This window comes from Mya arenaria, chromosome 13 (genome assembly GCF_026914265.1).
Source record: "Mya arenaria isolate MELC-2E11 chromosome 13, ASM2691426v1".
Taxonomy (NCBI): Eukaryota; Metazoa; Mollusca; class Bivalvia; order Myida; family Myidae; genus Mya; species Mya arenaria.
Window position 1 is genome coordinate 63,894,681 of NC_069134.1, and position 23,841 is coordinate 63,918,521.

Consider the following 23,841-nt stretch of genomic DNA (forward strand, 5'->3'; position numbering starts at 1 on the left):
TATCAGGTAATTTTATTAGCAAGTATTTTATTAACAGCGAATGTGTACAACTGTTTGTTGATGTCTTTCACGGCTTGCAGTTCTTCCATCACAGAGGTGGCATCACCCTGAAAAAGATAAGACAATACTTCATGTTTATCTCCTTCTACGGCCATAATATGCCACTTAATCAAATATTTGAATATTTAAGAAAATAGCAATTCTTGCATAAAGTTAGGGTAAACCCTTTCTTACATTCTGGGGTAATATTTGTCCAAGACGAAATGACAGGCCATATACATGTATATTTGTATAGGCAGAATAGAAGTTTTGTATTTTACTGTAGGCAAGTTCATTTAACAGTATGTTGTTCGCTTTTTATAATGATCAAATTACATACCAGTACATGCTTGTGGCAAATATACTGAAAGATCGCTCAATTACCGGGAGATAATTTTTTTAAACATAGGAAAAACGTAGGAATTTCTGGTAATAACAGAGATCATTTTTTAGTATTTTGTACTTCCTGAACACAACATTAAGGTTAACATGCCCTATCTTTTGTATAAAGCAATGTTTCAAAATAATAGGTAATAGACTAATAAAAGCTCATGTAATTCTAGAGTAAATATCGTTTCCTAGATACCTTTCTGCCAAGTTTCATACAAATCTCATCTTACCGCAACAAATTTAGCTATGTCATGTTAAAACTATTTTTATATATAAAGTTACTAGGTTATGACTCAGCTATCATCTTTCAACATCTCAGCTATTACCCTTACAGAATAACAGATATGTTTGAATTTGTAATTCTAACACTGTTTTACGAGTATCTATTTCCTAAATTTGCATCAAAGTGTTGCTGTTTATTACGCACATCTTTTGACTGAGATGTTAAAATCTTGAGGAAGTTTTCAATTTATCCTTGAAGGGAGATTAAGTGAACTTTTTGTGAAATAAAATGATATAAAAAAGCGAATATATTTAAATTTCCCCTAGATAAGAAGATATTTGATAAAATCTTTTAAAGGAAGTATATGATAGTAGTTTGAAACATCTCATCTTACAGACTGATAATCACGTCTGATATGTTAAACAGCAACAAACTTTAACGCATATAAGAGAATGTAACATCCCCCCTCCCTTGTGTACCCCCCTCCCCCTTCCTTACCAATTATTCAACTCTAATCTTGCATTTCTTATAACAATAAATATTTAGGGAAATCATGTACCGGATAATACCAATTGAGTTTCTGATTACTGCGTCCTACCCTACTAAGTCTACAAAAAAGGGGTGTTCAGTTTCACATAATTCATATTATGCGTTTATATGCTATGAAATATCAAAAGGGGCAAATTTATCCCACTTATAGACTTGGCGCAAATTTGCCACACAAGCTTTTACATCCTTGGCTATTGGCGTTTATAGGCACATTAGTTATCACTGAAGGTAAATCTCATCATATAAATGCCGTAATAATCAACATTTTTCTCAAAGATGAAAATGTTTAGCAAAATGGACTACAATGTACAGTCGAACCCTGTGGCTCGATCTCCTAGGGTCTGGTAAAATACCTTGATCCTCTGGAAATTCAAGCCAAGCGGTAATGCTAACATTTGATAGAACAAAATCGGTCCTTTTCGTCCAGTTCGAGCCAACAAGGAAATTGAGCCAACAAGTTTCAACTGTAGGCATAAAAGTTATAGAATTAAAGTAATAAACATTGTCTCTTATTCCATGAATCATTATTATCATCCTTTAATTCCGAGGTGACTGCGTGCATCATTTAATAACTTTCCTAGAACCCAAACAATGACTCTCGCAAATTTGTTTACATTAGCAGCTTTATTATTTAAGATTTAATTTAAAGAACTTGCTTAAAATGTTCAAGGCCCAATCTGTTTTGCCTGTTTTTGTTCGAGCGGTCATTCAAAACAAGTTTTACTATTTAAACAAACCTTGGCATGTATTACCAGATGTGGGTTTTGAAAGATATAAGTTTTTATAATTCTGAATAATTATCCAATATTTCTCGGCGAGTATTACAAGTAATGGGTTTAAAAGGTAAAATAGTTTTTTTATTTTAAATTTTAATGGATAATATTTGTTCAGTGGCATAAAATAAAGCCATTCAAACCTGACATACAGTCATTTATTGCCAAATTTCGTCCCACCCATAATTTGCATCACAGGAAAACAAAAAAAGTAAAGAAAACACATATTTCATACTAAATCCATTTTTATAACTTAACACATATTATTAAAGCATCATGACTTGATGTTAATTGCCAAAAGAATACTATGACATATTTCTAAAGGAATTTGATATTGGTATGTTGGTAGCTGAATAATCATATTACACTATTGAATGTTTTCCGTGATATACTGCTGTTTGCTTGATATTACATCCAACAAATTAAAGTTTTATGATAAAGTTGTTACATTTTCTTTAAAAAGAAATGCCCCACCCAAATTGTCATAGAGATAAATATTGTAACCCAAGTACGCATTATTATCAACTCTTAAAGCAACTTTGTCCTGCTGAAATGCATGGTATACATTCAACACTAGGAAGTCACAATTCACTACAACAAAAAGAGAACTAGAAGCGCCGCAATCCGATGACACCAGGATTTTAATATGAGTAATCAGAAATTATAGACAATTAATTTCTTGTATGAGTTACGAAAGAGAAGCAGCCTTTATCTTTACTTTTACCAAAGAGAAAAGTTAGTGAAAATACTCTTGAGAAGTATCATATGTGTTTTATTTCCATCAATTCTAACTATGGTAAAGTTGTTCGCGAAACCATTTTTCTATATAGTAACAGTGACCATGACTCCCCCCCTCAAAAGCAATCCTAAGCTAGCTCTTCACATAAGCTACCTACACACCAATTATCATTAGTGAAAATCATTTCTAACTTAAGTAATTGGGCAGAAACCATTTTTCTATTTTTAGTTACAGTGACCTTGAACTTGACCCCACCCCCTCAAAAGCAATTCCAAGCTAGCTCTTCACATAAGCTACCTACACACCACCTTTCATCACTATCCATCAATATTAACTTAATTAATTTGGCGGAAACCATTTTTATATTTTTAGTAACAGTGACCTTGACATTGACCCCACCCCCTTCAAAAGCAACCCTAAGCTAGCTCTTCACATAAGCTACCTACACACCACCTTTTGGTTTCATTACTATCCATCAATGCTAGCTTTAGTTAACGGGTGGAAACCAATGTTAGGAGCATGTCTGTCTGCAGTTTCCCCAACCCACCCAACAAAATCCCCATTCTAATAACCAGGTTATCGTAGAAAACCTGATTAATAAAACATAATTAATAAAATATTTGTGTCTAAAATGGCAAGATAATGTTTTTTGTCTAATCATCAATTAAATCACAAAATATTGAATTTCACAGGAACAATGGTAGGGTCACTGTAATTACAAAGCAAAGATTAGACAGAAAACAGACATGATTAAATGACCATGTTTGACACTGAAAGAGGGTGATTCTTACAGATAGGCACTGGCACGCATGAATATATTGTATACTTGTATATATTTGTTTGATGAGATGCTTTGTAGCACATTTTGAAATAAACGTTTATTCTGTTATGTTCTTTAAGCAAAGTTCCAACAGTCATGATTTACAGGGCATTTCACGTGAAAAAATCATACATAACAGCTGAATTGTTCCTGTAAAAAACAAGAGCTTGGACAGAAGCTTGCATTAAAAATTAAGAAAGAAAAGCAAGGTTCATGTATTTATCTTATATTGTTAAATTATTTTCAAAGCAAAAATCTTAAAAGTTTTTCCTCAGTTTAAACTTTACATATTTTGTGGTTATGTCGATTTAAAAAAATCCATTTTTTGTTAAATAATAAATTCTTACATTCAGGTCTGAGACAGCATTATGTTATGGTTGCATACGTCAAAGAACATGATTTATATAAATGGAAAACCTAACAAAAACAAAATAATTATATCATAAACTAGAGATTTTTCTTTGTTTTTTTAGGGCAATATGTCTTCCCCTAGCTATTTTCCTGGATGATTTTAGCTATGGATATGCACTTTTATTCAATTAAACGCAAAGTCACGCAGGAATCATACGCACAGAAGTCTGAACACAAAGCAAATATTAATCACATGAAAAATGGAACGCAGCTAAAACAATAAAAAACAAGAGGCCCAAAAGGGCCTATGCTCTACTGGCATGGCTTTTGTGGTCATATCAATCCAGAGCATGTATGTATGGGTAAAAGGTAACAGACATATAGTTTATGTTTTGTGTTTGGGTTACCTGAAAACGTAGCACGTTCAACATCTGAGCCCAGAAAGTATTGTAAGCAGATTAGTTGCATGAACTATTTTAATATGTGCCAAGTAAAAGTCATCTGACAAAAAAAAAAATGCTTTCAAAACTGTACTCATAGTAAAATTTTCTGTAGTTTTAAAAGTTAAAAAAGTTGGTCAAAAGGTCAAAGTCAAGGGCATCCTAGGACAACATTGATCTATTTGAACAAACATTCACAATCAATTGTGCTGAGATGGATGCACGAACACACAAAAAGATTTTCAAACCTTTCCAGATTTATGTTTACCAAACCTGTGAACCCTGGGTGTGGCCAGTAATGACACCAGGTGCATAACTTAAACATTCACAACCAATTTTGTTAAGATGAATGCGCAAACTAAAGAACTTAAAGCTAAAAAATGGCCTTTGGGCTTTCAACAAGAACAAGGCAGAGTAATTCACAAAATCAACTGCAAAAGCTAAAAGCAAATTGTCTCTCAAAATCCTAGACTTGCAAATTGTCTCCCTTCACTCTAGACTTGAATTTACATATACATGTAAACTTGGCTAAAAATAGAATTCGCTCATGCAGACCTGGCTAAAAATAGAAAGCATTTCTTTAAAACTTTCATGGCCCATAATCTAGGCATTCATGGGCGGATCTGGCTGGTTTTCGAAAGGAACCGAGCTCTTATGGATATCTAGATACTGTACAAGTTTCATCAAGATACAATCAAAACTGAACTCTGTATCGTGTTCACAACCAATTGTTTACACATTAGCATTTTTTTATACTATCAAGGGCCATGATCTAGGCATGCATAATCTAGGCATTCATGGGCACATCTGGCTGGTTTTCAAAAGGAACCGAGCTCTAATGGATATCTAGATACTGTACAAGTTTCATCAAGATACAATCAAAACTGAACACTGTATCGTGTTCACAACCAATTGTTTACAGACGCACGGACGCACGGATGCACATACTACGTACACATTACCATCGCATAAGCTCTTCTGGCCTTTGGCCAGTAGAGCTAATTAGTCAAAACAACATTCCACTGGGAAAATATTGAAAAGGTCAACTGCATTAAAATCATATTCAAGTCAGCATGCAACTTTATCATTTTAAATATTAAAGTGATTCTTAAAGATATATATATAATAAAAAGTAAGCTTTATAAAGGAGAAAAATGGAGGGATAGTTTTGTTATGACATCAATGTTGAAGATTTATGGCTGAAAAAATAAATATCAAACAAATTCATAGTTTAATCAAAATGAATGAAATCAAAGAAAGGATATTACATGATTGTTCATTCAATACAGTATTTATAAAATTAGTTTCCTGAAATTGATAAAAACAAGCATTGGCGATAAATATTCTTTTGATGTTCAATTGTAAAAATAATCTAAAACCCCACTTAATAAACTTGAACAATACACAAGGAAAATCAAAATTAATTACACTGGTTATACGTAAAAAAATAAATCTATAAAGATATTATGAATGTATTTATGATGGCAACTTCATTTATAATATAAACTGGTTTATGCAAATGGATAAAAACGAGCATACAATAACTCACTTTTTCTGTGTGTTTAATATCTTCCATATCTAGTTCTGTCTCCTCCTCCTCTGACCTGTTGCCATGTATACGCAACCACATGACATTTGACCCTTCTCCTCGTTCCCCCTGGTTACTGGTTGCTAAGTGACGCTTGAACGGCTGCAGGGTCATTGTGGGTCGGCTGGCGGGATCTAAGATGGCCGCCGGTGTTGGAATGACCAACACATTGGAGATTGGACCTACATTTGTAAATTGAAAATATATTGTATAATATTTTAAGGAAACAGTTAATCTGTTCAGCTCAGTAAATGTATTCTTTGCTAGCAAACCTTCAAGTTTCAAAGCTTAATCTGTAAAGTGGATTGTGTAGGCAAATAAAACAAGTTACTTTGAAAGTACATGATTATATTTCTTGTGGTGTATTTCTTAATTGCAAAGATTGCCCCTTTTATCATATTAAAAAAACGCCAACACAGGTCATAATTTTACATGACTTTGAGTAAGGTAATGGAATACTGTGAAATCATTTATATTCGTTGGCATGAAATTTCGTGGTTTGCCGAAAAAATACAATTTTGTGGGTACTTGAATTCGTGGTTTTTCATTTTTGAAAAAAAAAATCGAAACTGCGATAGTCCTAGATCGTCTGCATTATCTCCACGTGCTAGCCCGTGATTTTCGTCTTCTAAGTCACGCAGTTTATGACACTCGCTTAAGTGGTACGACATGCCAATTAGTGCCTATACTCATGTCAATTATCGATTTAATTGGAAATTTAGGTCATAAAAGAAGATGTACCCTGAATATAAATACAGACAGGCGAAGCCATTTAATGCCAATTAAGAATGTTGCAAACCGTGAAAACACCAAGAAGGTCCATATATTTGAGAAAACAATACCAAAGATAGCTGATGTTTACAAATTTAATCACTTTGATTATCATATTATTTCATATCATAATTTCTATATTTATTCACACGTTTTTGTTTTTATGCGTGTATTGAACGCGTTGTTTTGCACATTGGGTGCTGACAGAACCTCCAATGTAATTGATTAATTATTTCATAAAAGAAAAAAATCGAGAACCGACATTCATCACTTACATCTTGTTTAGGCACGTGCTTCTGTCATTTGGTTTATTAAACACATTACCGGTAAAATGATTTTGTTAATATTTGTTAAAGGCAGATATGAAATATTAACGAAACGATGAGTAAGTAAGATATACAGTGAGGCAGATATTGACGCTGTAAACTGTTGTCTCTGTAAAAATTACCTATAGTATGTACATAACATGGCAATTGAAAAAGTTAATAAAGGGTCTATATTTCGTGAGATCTTAAATTCAACCAACCCACGAAAACGACGAACATTAATGCCCCACGAACATTAATGATTGCACAGTATGTGAGAATTACCTATATTCAGATTTGTTGGGTGTTTAGAGTTTTTAATGTTGGCTGCATTATGGCTTTAACCCCCATGTATGCCATCACAACTATTAGTGTATTTAGGTGTCATAAGATACATGAGGTGCCGCAATTTCCAGTCAATTCAAGATATCAGCAGAGTTGACCAAACAGAGATACAGTGATGCTTGGATGTGTAACCCTGGCTTTTTTTAAAAGACCCATGTTCTTAAACGTGCCAGGTCAACAACAACAATACACTTGAGACGACTTTCCCAGATTTTGACCAGTACTGAGTACATCAATTACCTCTGTAATATCCTCTTAAGCTGAAGGGAGCTACTGGTACCATATTTGTATGTCTTTCCATATAACACGATACCGCAATTGAACTGAACCCAGGATTTTTCACATCAAATAGAAATGCTCAACTAGGCTATTGGTTTGATGTTCATGATGAAAATCTTAGTTTACCTGTAGTTCTTTTAATGTGTTTTAGTATATTGAGTTAAAGAGTTCACATATTATTTCTGTAGAGCGCTTTAACCTGGAAGGAAATCATTTCATTCTAAGTAACAATAATAAACATGTATAAATATTGTATTCAATGATATTAATAACTGTTCACTTCCTACTTATCATTTCAAACCTTATGATCCTGAAAAGATGACAATTATTTTCAATGGAGATAAAATCCACCCCTTCATTTACAAGGGAAATAAAATTCCCAAAATGTTAACAAGTGAGATAAAATCCACCCCTTCATTTACAAGGGAAATAAAATTCCCAAAATATTAACAAGTGAGATAAAATCCACCCCTTCATTTTCAAGGGAAATAAAATTCCCAAAATATTAACAAGGGAGATAAAATTCACCCTAATTTCAACAAGGGAGATAATATTCACCCTTATGTCAACAAGTGAGATAATATTCACCCTAATGTCAAAAAGGGAGATACAATTCACCCTTACGTCAACAAGAAAGATGATGTTCACCATATTGTTTACAAGGCAGATAAAATTCACCCTCATGTCAACAAGGGAGAAAAAATCACCCTATGGTTTACAAGGGAGGTAAAACTCACCCTGCTAATTTTCTTGAAGGGATACATTTTGCCCTGTTTTCAAGGCAAATAAAATTTATCTGCTTGTTTTCAATGGATATAAAAAAATCACACTAATGCTTACAGAAGAGATATAATTAAAACTTTTACTTTCAAGGCAGATGAAATTTAATGCTATTTCAAGGGTGATAAAAATTCACCTTCAAATTTCAAGGGACAAACATTTTTAACCTGTTGTTAAAAAGGGACATAAATTTCACCCGGTTGATTTAATTCACCTTGTTGTTTACAAGGAAGATCAAGTTCACCCTGTTGTTTAAAAGAGATATAATTCATTTTGTAATTTTCAAGCAAGATTAAATTCATCTTGTTAGTGTCAAACCAGATAGAAGTCACCAATCCTTCCAATTTTCAGTTCTCATTTAGATTTTTAAAATTTGATTTAAGACTGTATTTTCTTTATGAGTGAAAGTAATGGCCTATGAAGCTATCATACAATTGAAATGTTACCACACGTAAAAAACTTGTTCCATTAAGGATTATAAAAATAACTTTTTAATTCAAAAGAATTTATGAAATGATTATTCTTAAGCAGATGAAACCAATCCTTGGCAATCAATACAGTTTTGATGAATAACGGCAAAAAATACCTGAAACCACACAATTTTCATGGCAAATCATCAATGACAAAAAACATCAAAATTAACTAGAAATGTGTCCATAGGACACGGATGCCCCCACTTCGATTTTTTGTCACAGAAAATAAGCCATAATGATTATTCAGGATAATCTGAGGGCCCTAACTCCTAAATGATTAAGGCGATTTCCATGGCTATCGAACTTGATCAAGATATTATGGTCACAAACATGTGTTAAAAGTTTGGTGAGGATTGGACAAACAGTTTTCAAGAATTAGATCGGAAACAATCTTCGGGACGTATTTTTCAAGTCTTTTTTTGCAAATAAAGGGCCGTAACTCCTAAATGACAAAAGCGATTTCCATGGCTATCGAACTTGATCAAGATATTATGGTCACAATCATGTATGTAAAGTTTGGTGAGGATTGGACACATACTTTTCAAGAATTAGATTGGAAACATATATTTTTGAAGTATTTTTGGCAAAAAAGGGCCGTAACTCCTAAATGACTAAAGCGATTTCCATGACTATCGAACTTGATCAAGATATTATGGTCACAAACATGTGTTTAAAGTTTGGTGAGGATTGGACAAACGGTTTTCAAGAATTAGATCGGAAACAATCTTCGGGAATTTTTGGCAAAAAAGGGCCGTAACTCCTAAATGACTAAAGCGATTTCCATGACTATCGAACTTGATCAAGATATTATGGTCACAAACATGTGTTTAAAGTTTGGTGAGGATTGGACAAACGGTTTTCAAGAATTAGATCGGAAACAATCTTCGGGACGTACGTACGTACGTACGTACGTACGGACAAGGGCAACCCTATATGCCGCCACTTTGTGGGGGCATAATTACACTGGTTTTATATAACAAGGATCATCAACAAATATTTTAATTCAAAGTATTAAACCTTTATGAGGGAGGTTAGATATACACTGGCCACTGAAGACATCCCAGACTTTGACGGTACAATCATTCGAGCCGGACACAAGTTTTGTCCCGTCCATCGTCAAACTGAGACATGTCACCTGTTTGCTGAAAGATGAAACGGACAACAGTTTTATTTACCACAGTCACTATTTGCCTAATAGGAGCATCATAACATAAACAAAATACTTCGACATTCCCTCTTTCACCAAGTACAAAATGAAATTTTAATTGAAAACCTTAATATTTCCTTGTGTTTAAAAGCCAGTGGAGATTCAGTTATAAAAAAAAATATTTTCTGTAAATTAAAAGACAATAAAAGAGCTTTTGTCTCACAGATTCGTCCTTCTTATAACAGACTTCTTACCGTGGTACATGGGACCAATAACACATCCTACTCCCAGTTACCTATTTGATACCTTAGAATTCAATATTTCATTTTCATATTTAAGAATGTGTAAATGGGTAAAGTTATTGAACAGTTAAATACAATGATAAGATAGAAATATTTTATTGAAAAGAATTGTATACACATAATACTTTTTCCTTTTCATTTTTGTAAGTGTTGATTGAGGAACCCCAACCATGTTCCAGATATGTTACAAGGAAATAAAAGAATTCATAGGCTTTAAAAAGAAAAAAAAAGATAACTTTACAACCTTTTTTCATAAAGGCTGATATGTTATTGAGTGAGACACGAACCTGAGCTTCAGTCTCATTGATTTGTCAATGCCATTAACGTGTATCGTTATCGCAGTAGTGCGAACAGTTTTATTTTCAACTGTGAGTATCGCCAATGTAAAAGGTGAGGCCTTCATGTTAACAATTTTCAAAATAGGGCGAGGTGTTCAATAAGTCATGTGCTTTTCAAGAAATGGGAGTGTGTCACAATGTCAATGACAGGTTATATGGAAAAAAAAGCCCGTTAAAGTACTCATCTGCTTTTCTCAGTCCCTTGAAGGGACTAGACCCCAGATGGTCCCAAAATCAGCAAGTACATTGTTTCCAAAAAAAGCATTCAATTGTCTACAGAGCTAGTGTAAGTACTACGTTATATCAATCACTTTACATGATTAAAAGAATATTTTGTCGCTGTCTCAGCTAAGTTTACCCATTTATAAGTAGCACATAATGGTTTCCAAGTTTATAGTGTGTATATTTAGCATGTGAAAGTCAGGTGATTAGTACAGATACATATATCAATGCTTTTTTCAAATAAACTGGGATTTTAAGCAGTAGACAAACCAAGTAAATTTCGAAATGGAAAAATACGCAAAAACTGCAAAAGACACATGCCTCTTAGCAATGTGATACAGCAGTAAGTAAGATTCAATGCGTTGTACACAACAATATCAAAATTTTCTTGCAATTGAATAATCTGGTGTCTAGTCCCTTTAATGGTCATAACGTAACATATGTTATAGCGAGAGTTATGGGACTTTCTACACATTTGCCTGTTGTCATATTGTTCCAAGCTTCACGTTATTGTCTAAAATGGTGTTTGACAATGGCCAAAGTAATTGAATTAAAGTAATTGTATGGCACTGACAACATAAGAATGCCTCGATATATTTTTTTCAAACAACATACCATTTTACTTTCAATTTTGATGCAGTAAAAAAAAACCCCATAAAATTTGTTATTTGTGTACCGATACATTTAATTATAAATATTCATTGCATCCTAACTTTTTTCAGCAGATCAATTCTTTCATGTGGGTGGAAAAGTCAGGCATACAGAAACATGACATTTAAATATAAGCTCATTCTATATACAGATATGTAAATATCTGAACTCAAGGAAACCTGACACATCATCTACAGCCCGAAGTATTACAGACAAATACTTCTTTGTTTTTTTATGAACATGAAAGTCGATACAATGTGTTCAGAGTAACATAAAAGTTAATTTCCTTATACACGCATTTAGAGATACTCATATTTTGCTCATTTTTCACGTAATACACTATAGGATTCTAATTGAAGCATAAAATTATAATAAATTTTCAAATGAAACTCATAGGGCATAGCAAAGTACCCTGTAATAACGAAGTTTGTGTATTATTAACACAAAGCGTGTGAAGGTTTCACATTTAAGGAATGAATTGCACAACTGATGTCATTATCAGGGTATGAACGCAGTTCTGCTGGTTTAAGAGTGTGGCGTCCAAAGGACTCCACGTGTACTTTAACCAGCCCAACTGCGTTCATCAATCACACATATCATTACTTTTTATATTTATTTACACCAATTGCTCATTTTTTTTCCAGAATAATTTTTTTTTTACTTTATTTCACTTAAGAAAACCTTACAGTAATCCTATCTCAATCATCCTGTAAATAGAACGACCCGACCGTAACTGTAAACAGTTCATCATATGATGTCACAATAATGCCGGAAAATTTTAATCACTAAAAACACTTCTTAATAAATGCTTATGACAAAAAACACCTCACATATCATAAATTAACACTTTTCAACATGTTGATTAAAGTTTTTCCTGGCCTTTTGACACAAACAATAAGATAAACAAATTTCAATAATATCAAAATGCAATGATTCACGAGCTGAGCATATCCGAATATGTTGAGCTCATCAAAAAATATTTGCAATTGTCGAAAGACCATTCATTTAACAAATGGTAGTTGAGGTGTAATATATCTTTTTTAAAACAGGGTACTTGCCTTTCACATAATAATAGTACTGAGTTTGAGATCAGTTTTTCATGTTTAAAGCTGCACTCTCACAGATTGAATGTTTTGACAACTTTTTTATTTTTTGTCTTGGAACGAACCAATTCTTGCGAAAATCCATAGAAACCAGTTATACAAGACTGCTGACAAAAAATCAGATCGCAGATTTTTATATTTAAGTACAAAAAATGATGTTTTATGCATTTTTCTTAAACCGTTAGTTTAAGCCATAATACATTAATTTTCGAACGGAAATATGAAAATCTACGATCTGATTCTTTGTCAGCAGTCTTATATCATTGGTTTGCAGATACCTACGCAAAAATTTGCCCTTTCTAAGACAAAAAATAAAAAAGTTGTAAATATGGTAAATCTGTGAGAGTGCAGCTTTAAGACTCAGACTCAAAAAAGCAAAAAAACTACATTTTTTGTTCAAATGCTATTATAGGAGCCAAGATGGTAAAAAAATGCTGTTACAAATAATGTGTTCTACAATCAGTCACATATTTTTGACAAAATTAGTTATGTAATGGATATTTTGAAACATTTAAGAAATTCAGTTTTCTGAGACTGAGTCAAGACATCAGTAAGTACAGACTCAGGGTAAAATTTAAATTAATTTAAACATCATTTTGCTTTCAATTAGAATTAGAAGTATACTTTATGTCTAAATACATAAATATTTGATAGAACATGTATACTAAGAATCAGATATGCATTTTAATCCGTTATTTGTACCTGTGACCTCTGTAACACGACACACCCTCTTCCTCTTGCGTTTCTATGTGACGCTCTACTCTGATTGGCTAAAAATAAACACAGATATAATTAGATACAGGATATAAACTACGCTAAAGAATCCTGTATTCTGATTGGCTAATATAACACAAATATAATTGGACACCGGATATAACTTAGGAGAAAAATTACAAGGCCATAAAAATTTCTTGATATCATTTTCTCAAAAGAATGTTACATAAAAGTAAAGAACTGAAGCTGTTATGGATATCCTTGATTTGAAAATATCTGTTCTAGGTTTCTCTTACATGTTATTTATAAACTCATGATAGCATTTTAGTAATTAGATATTTGGTACGCTATCATATCATGCTAAATATTTGTTACACTAAAGAGTTCAAATATAACTAATGAATTCATGGAATAGCAGGTTAACATTCCTGACCACCCATCTGATGAAACAAATATTTCTCACCATTGCATAGCACTTTATGTTAAAAGGGAAAAACTATATTAAATCTGATCCTCAAATTTCATGTGAATGTACACAAGATATGAATGACATACAAGTCATTAAATCTTTGTTTTGTGGCAGTAATTGATATGACACAGTCTGACACATTTATCCACATGGTAATCAGACAGACTCTTTTGTTACAAATTGCACAGATTTTAAAGATTCCTTTGATATTTATATACAAAAGTGCTGGGCTGGGTTGCTTTCAAGAAATGTTTTAAGCTTACTGCAGCAGCTAACATGTATTAATGAGATTAAGGTTCTCCCATAATTTTCAGTGTTGACATTACTGCTTAATTTCAAAGCAAAATTATGGACAACGTTTTGTTCTGTGAAATCAGATGTCAGTACAGTTTGTTCAGCTAAATTGTCTGAAGGGTTTTAACCTGTTCTATACTAAGATTTTTCAAGAAAGTAGCCCCAGATGTCCATTATAAGGAATGAGTCAGAGCTGTTATGTAGAAAAATACGCTTTTCAATAATAAAAAAAAAATCTGTTCAAAAAGGGCGTTAACTTAATAAAAAGTTGATAGAATCACGCATGAGTTAGTCTCCTGAGTGTAAAATACAACCTTATTCGATAAACATCTTAGATTGAACATATAAATGAAAGCAAAATCGGGCTATTCTGATTGGATAATAAGATTAATTGGCCAAAAAACACTTACATTTTGATTCTTAGTTTAAACTTATTGATTATACAACGACTGTTCAACAAGTTATTTCAACATTATATTAATCACTATTGTTGGCACAATACTACGCAAGACTGTGGTCTTGTGTTGTGAGGTAAACCAGAGTACCCGGACAAAACCCACATGTTCGGCTTGGTGACCACATTTTGATTCTTTAATTATGATCAATCTAAGTTGCTAATTGAATCAATCTAAGTTGATCAAGATAAATCTAAGTTGCTTTTTGAATATGGCCGCTGGTGTCCATTTTCAGAATGAGAAAATTCCCCTTGTGAGGATGGGGCCCACAACATCTTAGGTGATGGGCTGACAGAAAAGCTAACAAGGCTAGCTTACCTCCATGAGTTCCAAGTAATGTTCCACTAACCTGACCATACATATTGACACAGAATATGTTGCCTGTGCTGACCCCTGCAAACAGTCGGAACTCTGCCATATCCATGGTAACAGACATCACACTGCTTGGAAACACCACTGTCTGCAACAACTGGCCTGATACCATGTCCCAGATCTGAAAAAGAATCAAACATGTAAACTAGGATCATACATTTAGTTTAAACATATTTGTTTTACAATGATTGTGAAACAAATTATTACAACATAGAATTAATCACTCTCATTGGCATATTTCTAAGTGAGAGTGTGGTCTTGTGTTGTTGAGGAAAACAGAGTACCCCCAAGGAAACCCACATGTCTGGCTTGGTGACAACAAATTAAACATGTGCCCAGGCTGGGAATTGATCCGGGTCATCTATGTGAGAAGCGAATGTGTTAACCACTGCGTTTACCAGACAACCTTAAGAATGGTTTAATTCCATCAGTCAATAAGTTGAGCTCTGACAGATGAAGCACCATTGCTTGCAAGAAACCATAGCCCAGATATGTGAAGAATCAACTTTGAATATTATGGTCTTATTTTGGAACCCTTTCACAGAATTCCAGATAAAATTTGGGTAGAAGGTTTTTTTAGCCAATATTTGTTCCAAATACACTATTATATTCTTTGCATTATTTTCAAAAGTTAATTCATTCCTATACAACCCATTTTAACAAATTAAAAAAATCCAATGTGTATCCATGATAAGAAGTCTTGTTAAAATTGATTAACTGCTTCCCCCGGTATGCAAGCTTATTGCTTAAAAGGATATTTTGATTAAATTCAAAGCCTTTTGATATGCACAGGTTTTTAATCCATTGCACTTTTTTCCATGATTTTTAATGCATTTTTGTGCAAATATGCACGTCATCTGGAGCTCCCATTTCATTAAATATTTAAGCTAGATGGTACTCTGCCATATCCAAAGCAAAAACTTTAACATCGGGGAGAAAACACGTTTTTGTCTGTAACAACTGAAACTGAGACTTAGTTTAAGATATCAAAATTTTACAGGGTATCCAGACATTTGCATAAAACTCAATAAGATTCCGGATGTTTTTTTGTATTTTGAATCATCAGTGTGTTTCTTTGTACCCAGTGTTTTTTTTTCTATTTTTAAGGGAAGGGTGGTGGGGCCCTTTGCCTGGGGAAAAGTGGTGTTGTTTTGGAAAAAGGGAATAATACTAACATGATTCATATAATGTTCAACTTGTTAGCAAACCATTTGATAACAAAATGAAAATATTCATGAATTGCACTTTATTGCTATAACTGCTAAATATAAAGAGGTCAAGCATCCCTTAATCTTTTGTTTAAAATTTTTAAGGTTTTTTGTATGTACGTAGAGGAAAATATATACTTTTTCAGAAGGGGAATGGGGCTGAATTTCAGTCCCAAAAAGGGCAGGAAAAAACACTGGTACATCTCATCATTTTCACTTTGCTTAAAAGCAGAGGAAACATTTCTAAACAATTATTTGTTCTAGTCAATCTTAGTAAGCATCTCATGTACATAACTTGAAATTGAAGATTGGCAGATCTTAAATATCATACAGTTGTTGAATTAGCACAAGCCCACAGTGGGTTCTGGGCTTGCTCAAATTGTGGATTTAATATAGCAGGGTTTCGTTGACAATTTTTTATACCAAGCACTAGTGTAAGAATTTGGGCTTGTTTGTTCGAAAGTGTGCACACAAGTACCTTGCATGTTGGCTCAATAGAAGAAGGGAATACATTTTATCTAGCCTCGCCCCCCTCAATACGGTATGTATATTTGTAAATAGATAGACTCTTTTCAAATCCCCAATCCTCAAACTCCCTCGCTAACACCGTCCTCTTGACCTCACCCTGTGGTCCTGATCTTACCTTGCAAGTTTGATCTAGAGAGGCAGAGACCACCCTAGATCTAGCACCACCCCTTCCCACATGTATGTCTGTGATTGGCAGGGAGTGACTGGACCATATGTTCTTGGGTTCTGCCTTCAAACTTGGGTTATGGATGTTTGACAAAACACTGTAATGTATAATGAGGATTAAAATATCTTCACATGTTAAAAACAGTAAGAGCTTTCATTTAGAAGAAGAACAAGAACATTTTAACTACAATAAATATTATTATTATGAGGGATGAAAAGCAAACAGGTTCTATTGGGTGACAAACAAATTCTCCCCTGTAACCTTTCAACGCCAAATATATAATTAAAAAAACATTCTATTTTTATTCTATGTTGCAATAATATAAGATCTGCAGTCTTTTTTAACCATTTTGTTTTATGATTTTAACCCTTTTGTTTTATGATTGATGGGATTGTGCTCAAGTAACAGGCTATCACCTCCTTGTGACTTTGGCACTGAAAAGGATGTGATATTCAACTTTTCTTTCAATTTTCAAAAGTTGTTTAGTATATATATTGAATGTTATTTTATTACATTTTACAACATTTTTGTTCCGACAGAAACAACATAAAGATAGCTTAAAAGCAATGGGGATTTTGTCATGAAAAATTTCGTAGAGGGTATTTAGACTTACACTCTGTAGTATCTGCTCTTTATCAAATAACACTTAAATCTTTCCAATTTCATTCCATTTATATCAGGGATGAGACCAGTTACTCTGATATCCCTTTATCTGAATAGTGCAAGACAAAATGTATAGTAGTAATTTTGTATCCATACAACATTCTTGCCATATATTCTATGAAGTTTGCTATTTTTGAGAGTAAAAATGTATTCCACATGGCATTTCTTTAATCTGAAGAATAAGCAATTAACAAACCATGCAGATGACTAGCAAAGTTTTGTAATCTGCCGCGGGGCGCCGATTGATAAAATTAAAATTGGTTTGCAAAAGACCCGCCTGTGCTAATTGGCTATATTTGGGACACACATGGCTGAAATAAAGAATAAATAAATGTCATACCTAACTAAGGACCAGACGAGGACCAGGTTGTCCTCCCCACCGGAAACAAAATGGCTGCCATTGTCGGTGAAGCGTATCACATTAACAGTCTGGTAATGTCTGGACAAGACACATAGTAGGTTGCCTGTACAAATCTGAATAAGAGATTACTGCATGGAAAGGAATTATTATGTGGAGAAAGAGGAATAGCTATTAATTCAATTTGATCAATAAAACATTAATAGGTATTCTTTAACAGTTTGTCAAAAATGTTATTACAACCCTGAAAACATAGGTCATTCTTGGCACAATGTTATGTGAAAATGTCACCTTATGCTGTGGGAGAAACCAGAGTACAAGGATGTAACCCATTGACCAATCAAACTTGGTTAACACTTGGACAAGGATTTCTGTAAGGTTCTTTGTTAGATTGCATATGACATGGTCTAAACTGCCCTGAATGCAGAAATGTTTTTTTTACACTCCCTCTACAAGTGAAGGGAAATATCGCCCAGGAAATGGAATTGAGCATGATTCCATAATTTAAAAGCTTCTGTTTCAATTGAGCTAAAATTTACCTGCCAGATGTGAATATTTTCCCCAATGGCAGCTACACAGTAGGCACCATCTGGAGTGACAGTCATGCTTGTGACTTTCCCACCACACACCATCTTTAACTGGTGCTGCTCCTGAAAGTGGGATATTATACTTGTTTATAAAAGTTGGTTTCATATTTTACACAAAGGCTTACGATGGCCATGTATGTAATTTAAAATAAACAAGAAACGCCGCAATGCGACGAAACCAGGTTTTTAATGATTGATATGATTTGAAGAACTTCAGCCTGTGTCTGTTTTTCTGTTTTTAGTAACAGTGACCTTGACCCTAGGGATCCCAAATGCAATCCATTGAAAGGTATCCATAAACTCTAACTTTATACCAAGTTGTGTCAGGATATGTCAACCCTAACTTAAGTTATTCAGTTTCAACCATTTTTCTATTTTTAGTAGGGATGAAAGCGAATATCCGAGTATCCGGATATCCGGATATCACGCAAGTATTCGGATACCAAAATGGGTATTCGAATATTTGTTAAGAATTAAAATTTCAATGAAATAACTTAGCAGAGCAACTATTATAAAACTTTTCAGATGAAATATTTCAGGTGATCAACAGTGTCTGTCGCGAAGCGGGTATGTGTCACAAATCGTCTGCTAATTGGGTGTTTGCACAAGGCGTGACATTGTGTCCTTGTGCAGCACCCTGTGAAGTTCTATTACCTTGTTTACAATGACAAGTGTTGTTTTATGATCTCAGATGTGCTTAATTGACACTAATTGGCACTAGTTGATATTAAACGGATTGATCATTAATTTTGTTGAATATGCATGAAGAAATTATTGCTATCTGAACAATTAATACAAAAACAAATTTGTTTATCTTTTCATTTTTCAATCAAATTTCCATCATTTTGCATCTTGTAATTGTGTTTTGAATTATTAATCGTTATTCATGTATCACGACTCTCAAATTATCAAATATATAAATGATTTATTTCCTATTTAGTATTTATTCACGTTTTATTTTTTGTAGTGCATTTTATTTTTCATACGATACGTAAACATGCTTAGTTTATTTATAAAAAAAAAAGTACACGCATGTAAATAAAGAAAAATCAGATCGTCTTCTTATCTTTTCCGCAATTATATCCTTCATTACAAAACACCGCAGAAATTGTAGGTAATGCATTAAATCAAACAATGTAATGAAATAAAATTACAATCGACTATCAAATAATCAAAGCGTCATTTAACATGAAACCTGCTGATAAATAACAAACTCAAAAGCACGTGGCGGTAACCAAGCAACCGTGGTGGCCGAAGTGACAATCAAATTCGCGAAGTGTTTATGTGGTATTCATCATGAGTTTTATGACATAAAATGAGTTGTTTAGCTTTGATTATAACATTATAAATTATTAAGACTGAGAAAGAATGAATGAAAAAGTGAAATTGCCATATGACGAATTATAAATTAAGTGGACAATTATGTCAAATAACAGAAGGTGGCTGACATATAATAGGAAATTTACTTATTATGAAAACAATTTGATACGAGTATCCGGATAGTATTCGAATACTTGATACGAATATCCGGATACCGATTTGGTATCCGGTTTCCATCCCTAATTTTTAGTAACAGTGACCTTGACCTTGAATCTAGTGACCCCAAACACAATCCCATGAAAGGTATCCATAAACTCTTCCTTTTTACCTGGTTTGGTCAAGATATGTAGCCCCTGACTAAAGTTATTCAGTTTCAACTGTTTTTCTATTTTTACTAACAGTGACCTTGACCCTAGGGACCCTAAAACGCAATCCCATAAAGGTATCCATAAACTCTTCCTTTAGACCAAGTTTGGTCAAGATATGTCATCCCTAAGTTATTCAGTTTCAACCATTTTTCTATTTTTAGTAACAGTGACCTTGACCTTGACCCTAGGGACCCCAAACACAATCCCATGAAAAGTCTCCATAAACTCTTCCTGTACAACAAGTTTAGTCAAGATATGTCATCCCTAACTAAAGTAATTTAGTTTCAACCGTTTTTCTATTTTTGGTAACAGTGACCTTGACCTTGAACCTAGGGACCCATATTGCAATCCCATGAAAGGTCTCCATTAACTCTTCTTATAGACCAAGTTAAGTCAAGATATGTCATCCCTAACTGAAGTTATTCAGTTTCAACCGTTTTTCTAATTTTAGTAACAGTGACCTTGACCTTGACCCTAGGGACCCCAAACGCAATCCCATGAAAGGTATCAATAAACTCTTCCTATTGACCAAGTTTGATCAAGATATGTCAACCCTAACTAAAGTTATTCAGTTTCAACCGTTTTTCTATTTTTAGTAACAGTGACCTTGACCTTGACCCTAGGGACCCCAAACGTAGTCCCATGAAAGGTACCCATAAACTCTTCCTTTAGACCAAGTTTGGTCAAGATATTCTACCCTACTAAAGTTATTCAGTTTCATAGGTGAGTTTGACGCCGCCCAGCCCCCCGCCCGCCCGCCCGAACAACTACGTTCGCCATTCTATTAACCAGGTTTCACTATGTGAAAACCTGGTTAAAAACTTAAAAGCAATGCAAAATAATTGAACATATCTTAGTTGGTTTCATATTTGAGTAATTGACACAAAGGCTTATGATGACAATGGATGTAATTTAAAATATAAAACAATGCAAAACAATTAAACATAACTTAAATATATCTAGCTACCAATAACCAAATGCAGTTCATGAATTTGCACAGTTCAAACTTGACAAATCTGGTTCCAACTACCAGCAAAATCTGTGAACTATTTCTGGAGGTTTTATTGTTTATGTATTTCCAATGCAAAAATAGTCTGTTTCTTAATTATTCAAGTATAGAGCTACACTTATACAGTTTTGCTATGGAGCTAACACAGTAGTATCCGCTTGCAGAAAAAGGGGTCGTAGGTTCAATCCCCACCAGATGCATATAGCACATTTGTGCTGTCTGTTATATTTGCAATGTCTGTAGGCAGTGCGTGCATATACATGTTTACCCTTCTCTGCAGAGCCCAGACATGTATTAGTGGTTTGTTGCATGAAGCCCCAAGCAGATACTGGCCAGCCAAAACACTGAGACCCCGGGGTGCAGAGCTTTCCCCCTTGTATGATGTCAAACTAGCCCCAGTCGTTAGGTCCCATACACATGCATTCCATAGCTGGCCAGATACATCACTGGTAATCAGAACCTGCAAAAAGGTAAGGGTAAAGATATATATAGTTCAATTTAAATTATATATATGACTGACCAAGTATGATAAAAAAGCCGTTTTGTAACCAATAATTTATATATTAAGATAATGAACCATCATTATCCGAAAAATGGTAACTATAACAACTTCTTGGCAACGGACATTCATTGACACTGAAACAAACAACACTTTACAAGATTACAGGAAATAAATGTGGCAAGAATGTGTCAACTTCAGTGATTTATTCATTTTCGATATATTCATGATGATTCTCTTAAAGAGAATTAATAAAACAAACAAACAACAAATATAAGTTTTTATATAAATTAATATTTTATTTTACCAACAGCAATCACAATACGACCAATCTAAACAACTGTTTCACAATTCAATTCTCTTTATAATACATAAGTAACAGTATGTACAGTAACTTATTTATTAATAGAAACTTTTGTGTTCACTGAACTTATCAAGTATTCGTTTCTATCCCAAACATATCCTTGTAAGTACAGAGTTTCAACTGCAATTATTTTTTTTTCAAAATAATTTTACTGCCTGTGCCTTTTCAATTGGGAAGCTAAGCATGAAAAGTCCAAAGATGGGGAAAATTTTTACATGGTCATTTTACTTATAAAAGGTTCAATTTTCTGCTTTTCCTGAGGTTATTATATAGTATATGTGTCCATACAGATTTTTTCTATAACATGGTGATGCAAGACAGAAATTAACAAGCTTGTCCGTCTTATAACATTAATGATTAATATATATATATATTGTACTGAAAAATTTTGAATTAAAAAAATACTCATGACACCATGTTTAAATTGGTTGTTAATTGTGTGTCTGTGTATTTGAAGTCTGTGTATAAAGTTTTGCACTCAAACTAATTTAGTCATTATTTAGAACTAAACAGTTGAATACAAAAGATTGAAATACTTATAACACACATAAATAAATTTCCTTCGACCCTGTGAAACTGCTGAACCAATAATTGCCAGGTTAAACATGTATTTTGCATTATGAAAAACTGAAAGTAAACTGAAAATTAAAACCAGAAGCAAAAAGTAACGGTGCATCCTGCAAAGACAGTAAACTAATATCAGCTATTTTGCAGACCAGATTTTACCGGAAATGAGGACAGATATTTGAAAGTTTGCTATCAAAGAATGTATAGAATGGAAGTAACTTCAATGAAATACGAAATTAACTTTGCAGTTTTAAATTGAAAGTAAAAAGAAATAGGGAAAGATTGAATTCTGTTTTGGCGGAAAAACTGCCGGAGATTTTTGCGGAACAATGGAGGCTTTTTGACAAAGGGAAAGGGCTGATATATGTTGAATAATAATGACAAAATTGTTCAATATATACCCGACAGTGATCTAAACTGGATTGAATTTGTCAATAGCGTTATTTTCACATAAATAAATTTTTGGTCACGAATATCATTTTATACATGTACACAACCTGTCAGATTTGTTCCAGGTTTACAGATATCGGGATACTTGATAAACAATTGACACATTTTACTGTTTTATGATATCTTAACATGTTTTTTGGGCATAATGACATAAATAAATATGTGTTTAATAGTAGGCAATAATATTTTCGTAGAAATTTGAATTTATATTAATTTATAACAGATAATTTCAAAATTGTGGCCGCGAGGATTCTCTGCGCAAGGACCGCTTTTTGTTGGGATGGTGGACGTCTCGAGTCTGCCATAGTAAAAAAAATTGTCAAAAGACTCGTTGACGGCCATTTAGGTGGACTAGTTACATGATATATTATTGTTACAGTATATGAACGAACTTAATATAATTGATGTTTGTTAAATCTTTATATAATGCCTGGTTTAACAAACAAGTTTTGTTATTATATAAAATATCATCAGTTGTCTTTGTTATTAAAGCAAAAGAGATTCTTTAAGTTTATTTTGAATGTAGGACTATGAAGGAATGTCCACTAAAAATTGATATAGCATGACTATACAGACACACGCTGATTTAAAATCGAAAACACCGTCGCGAAAATTTATTGCAAGTCATATCTTACAATCAGAATTTAGCTTTTTATTGAAAATCTTAATCATATCGAAGACATTTTGATTTATTTAACCTTACTACATTAAGATAACTCTCAATCATACACACATTCGGTGGATAAATAGCAAAGTTTCATTTAAACACATTACTTCTATGGGCGCAGACATCTTGAAAAGCGCCACCTATGATAACAAATT

The 23,841-nt window shown here is 33.4% G+C and overlaps 1 protein-coding gene across 2 annotated transcripts; it reads right to left on the reverse strand.

Moving 5' to 3' along the window:
* Positions 1–23,823, reverse strand: LOC128214578 (WD repeat-containing protein 18-like). 2 transcript variants are annotated; one of them, XM_052921128.1, is made up of 10 exons: positions 23,794–23,823; positions 21,408–21,599; positions 18,395–18,505; positions 17,838–17,971; positions 16,784–16,931; positions 14,910–15,053; positions 13,331–13,398; positions 9,883–10,007; positions 5,874–6,094; positions 1–107 (listed from the first exon to the last, which is right to left on the reverse strand). In XM_052921128.1, exons 1-10 carry the CDS (start codon positions 23,809–23,811, stop codon positions 3–5), a joined length of 1,266 nt encoding a protein of 421 aa, XP_052777088.1. In that variant the 5' UTR covers positions 23,812–23,823; the 3' UTR covers positions 1–2. The 2 variants fall into 2 exon arrangements, with proteins under 2 accessions (XP_052777088.1, XP_052777090.1); XM_052921130.1 differs by having other exon boundaries at positions 23,753–23,797.
* Between the last annotated feature and the right edge of the window lie 18 nt (positions 23,824–23,841).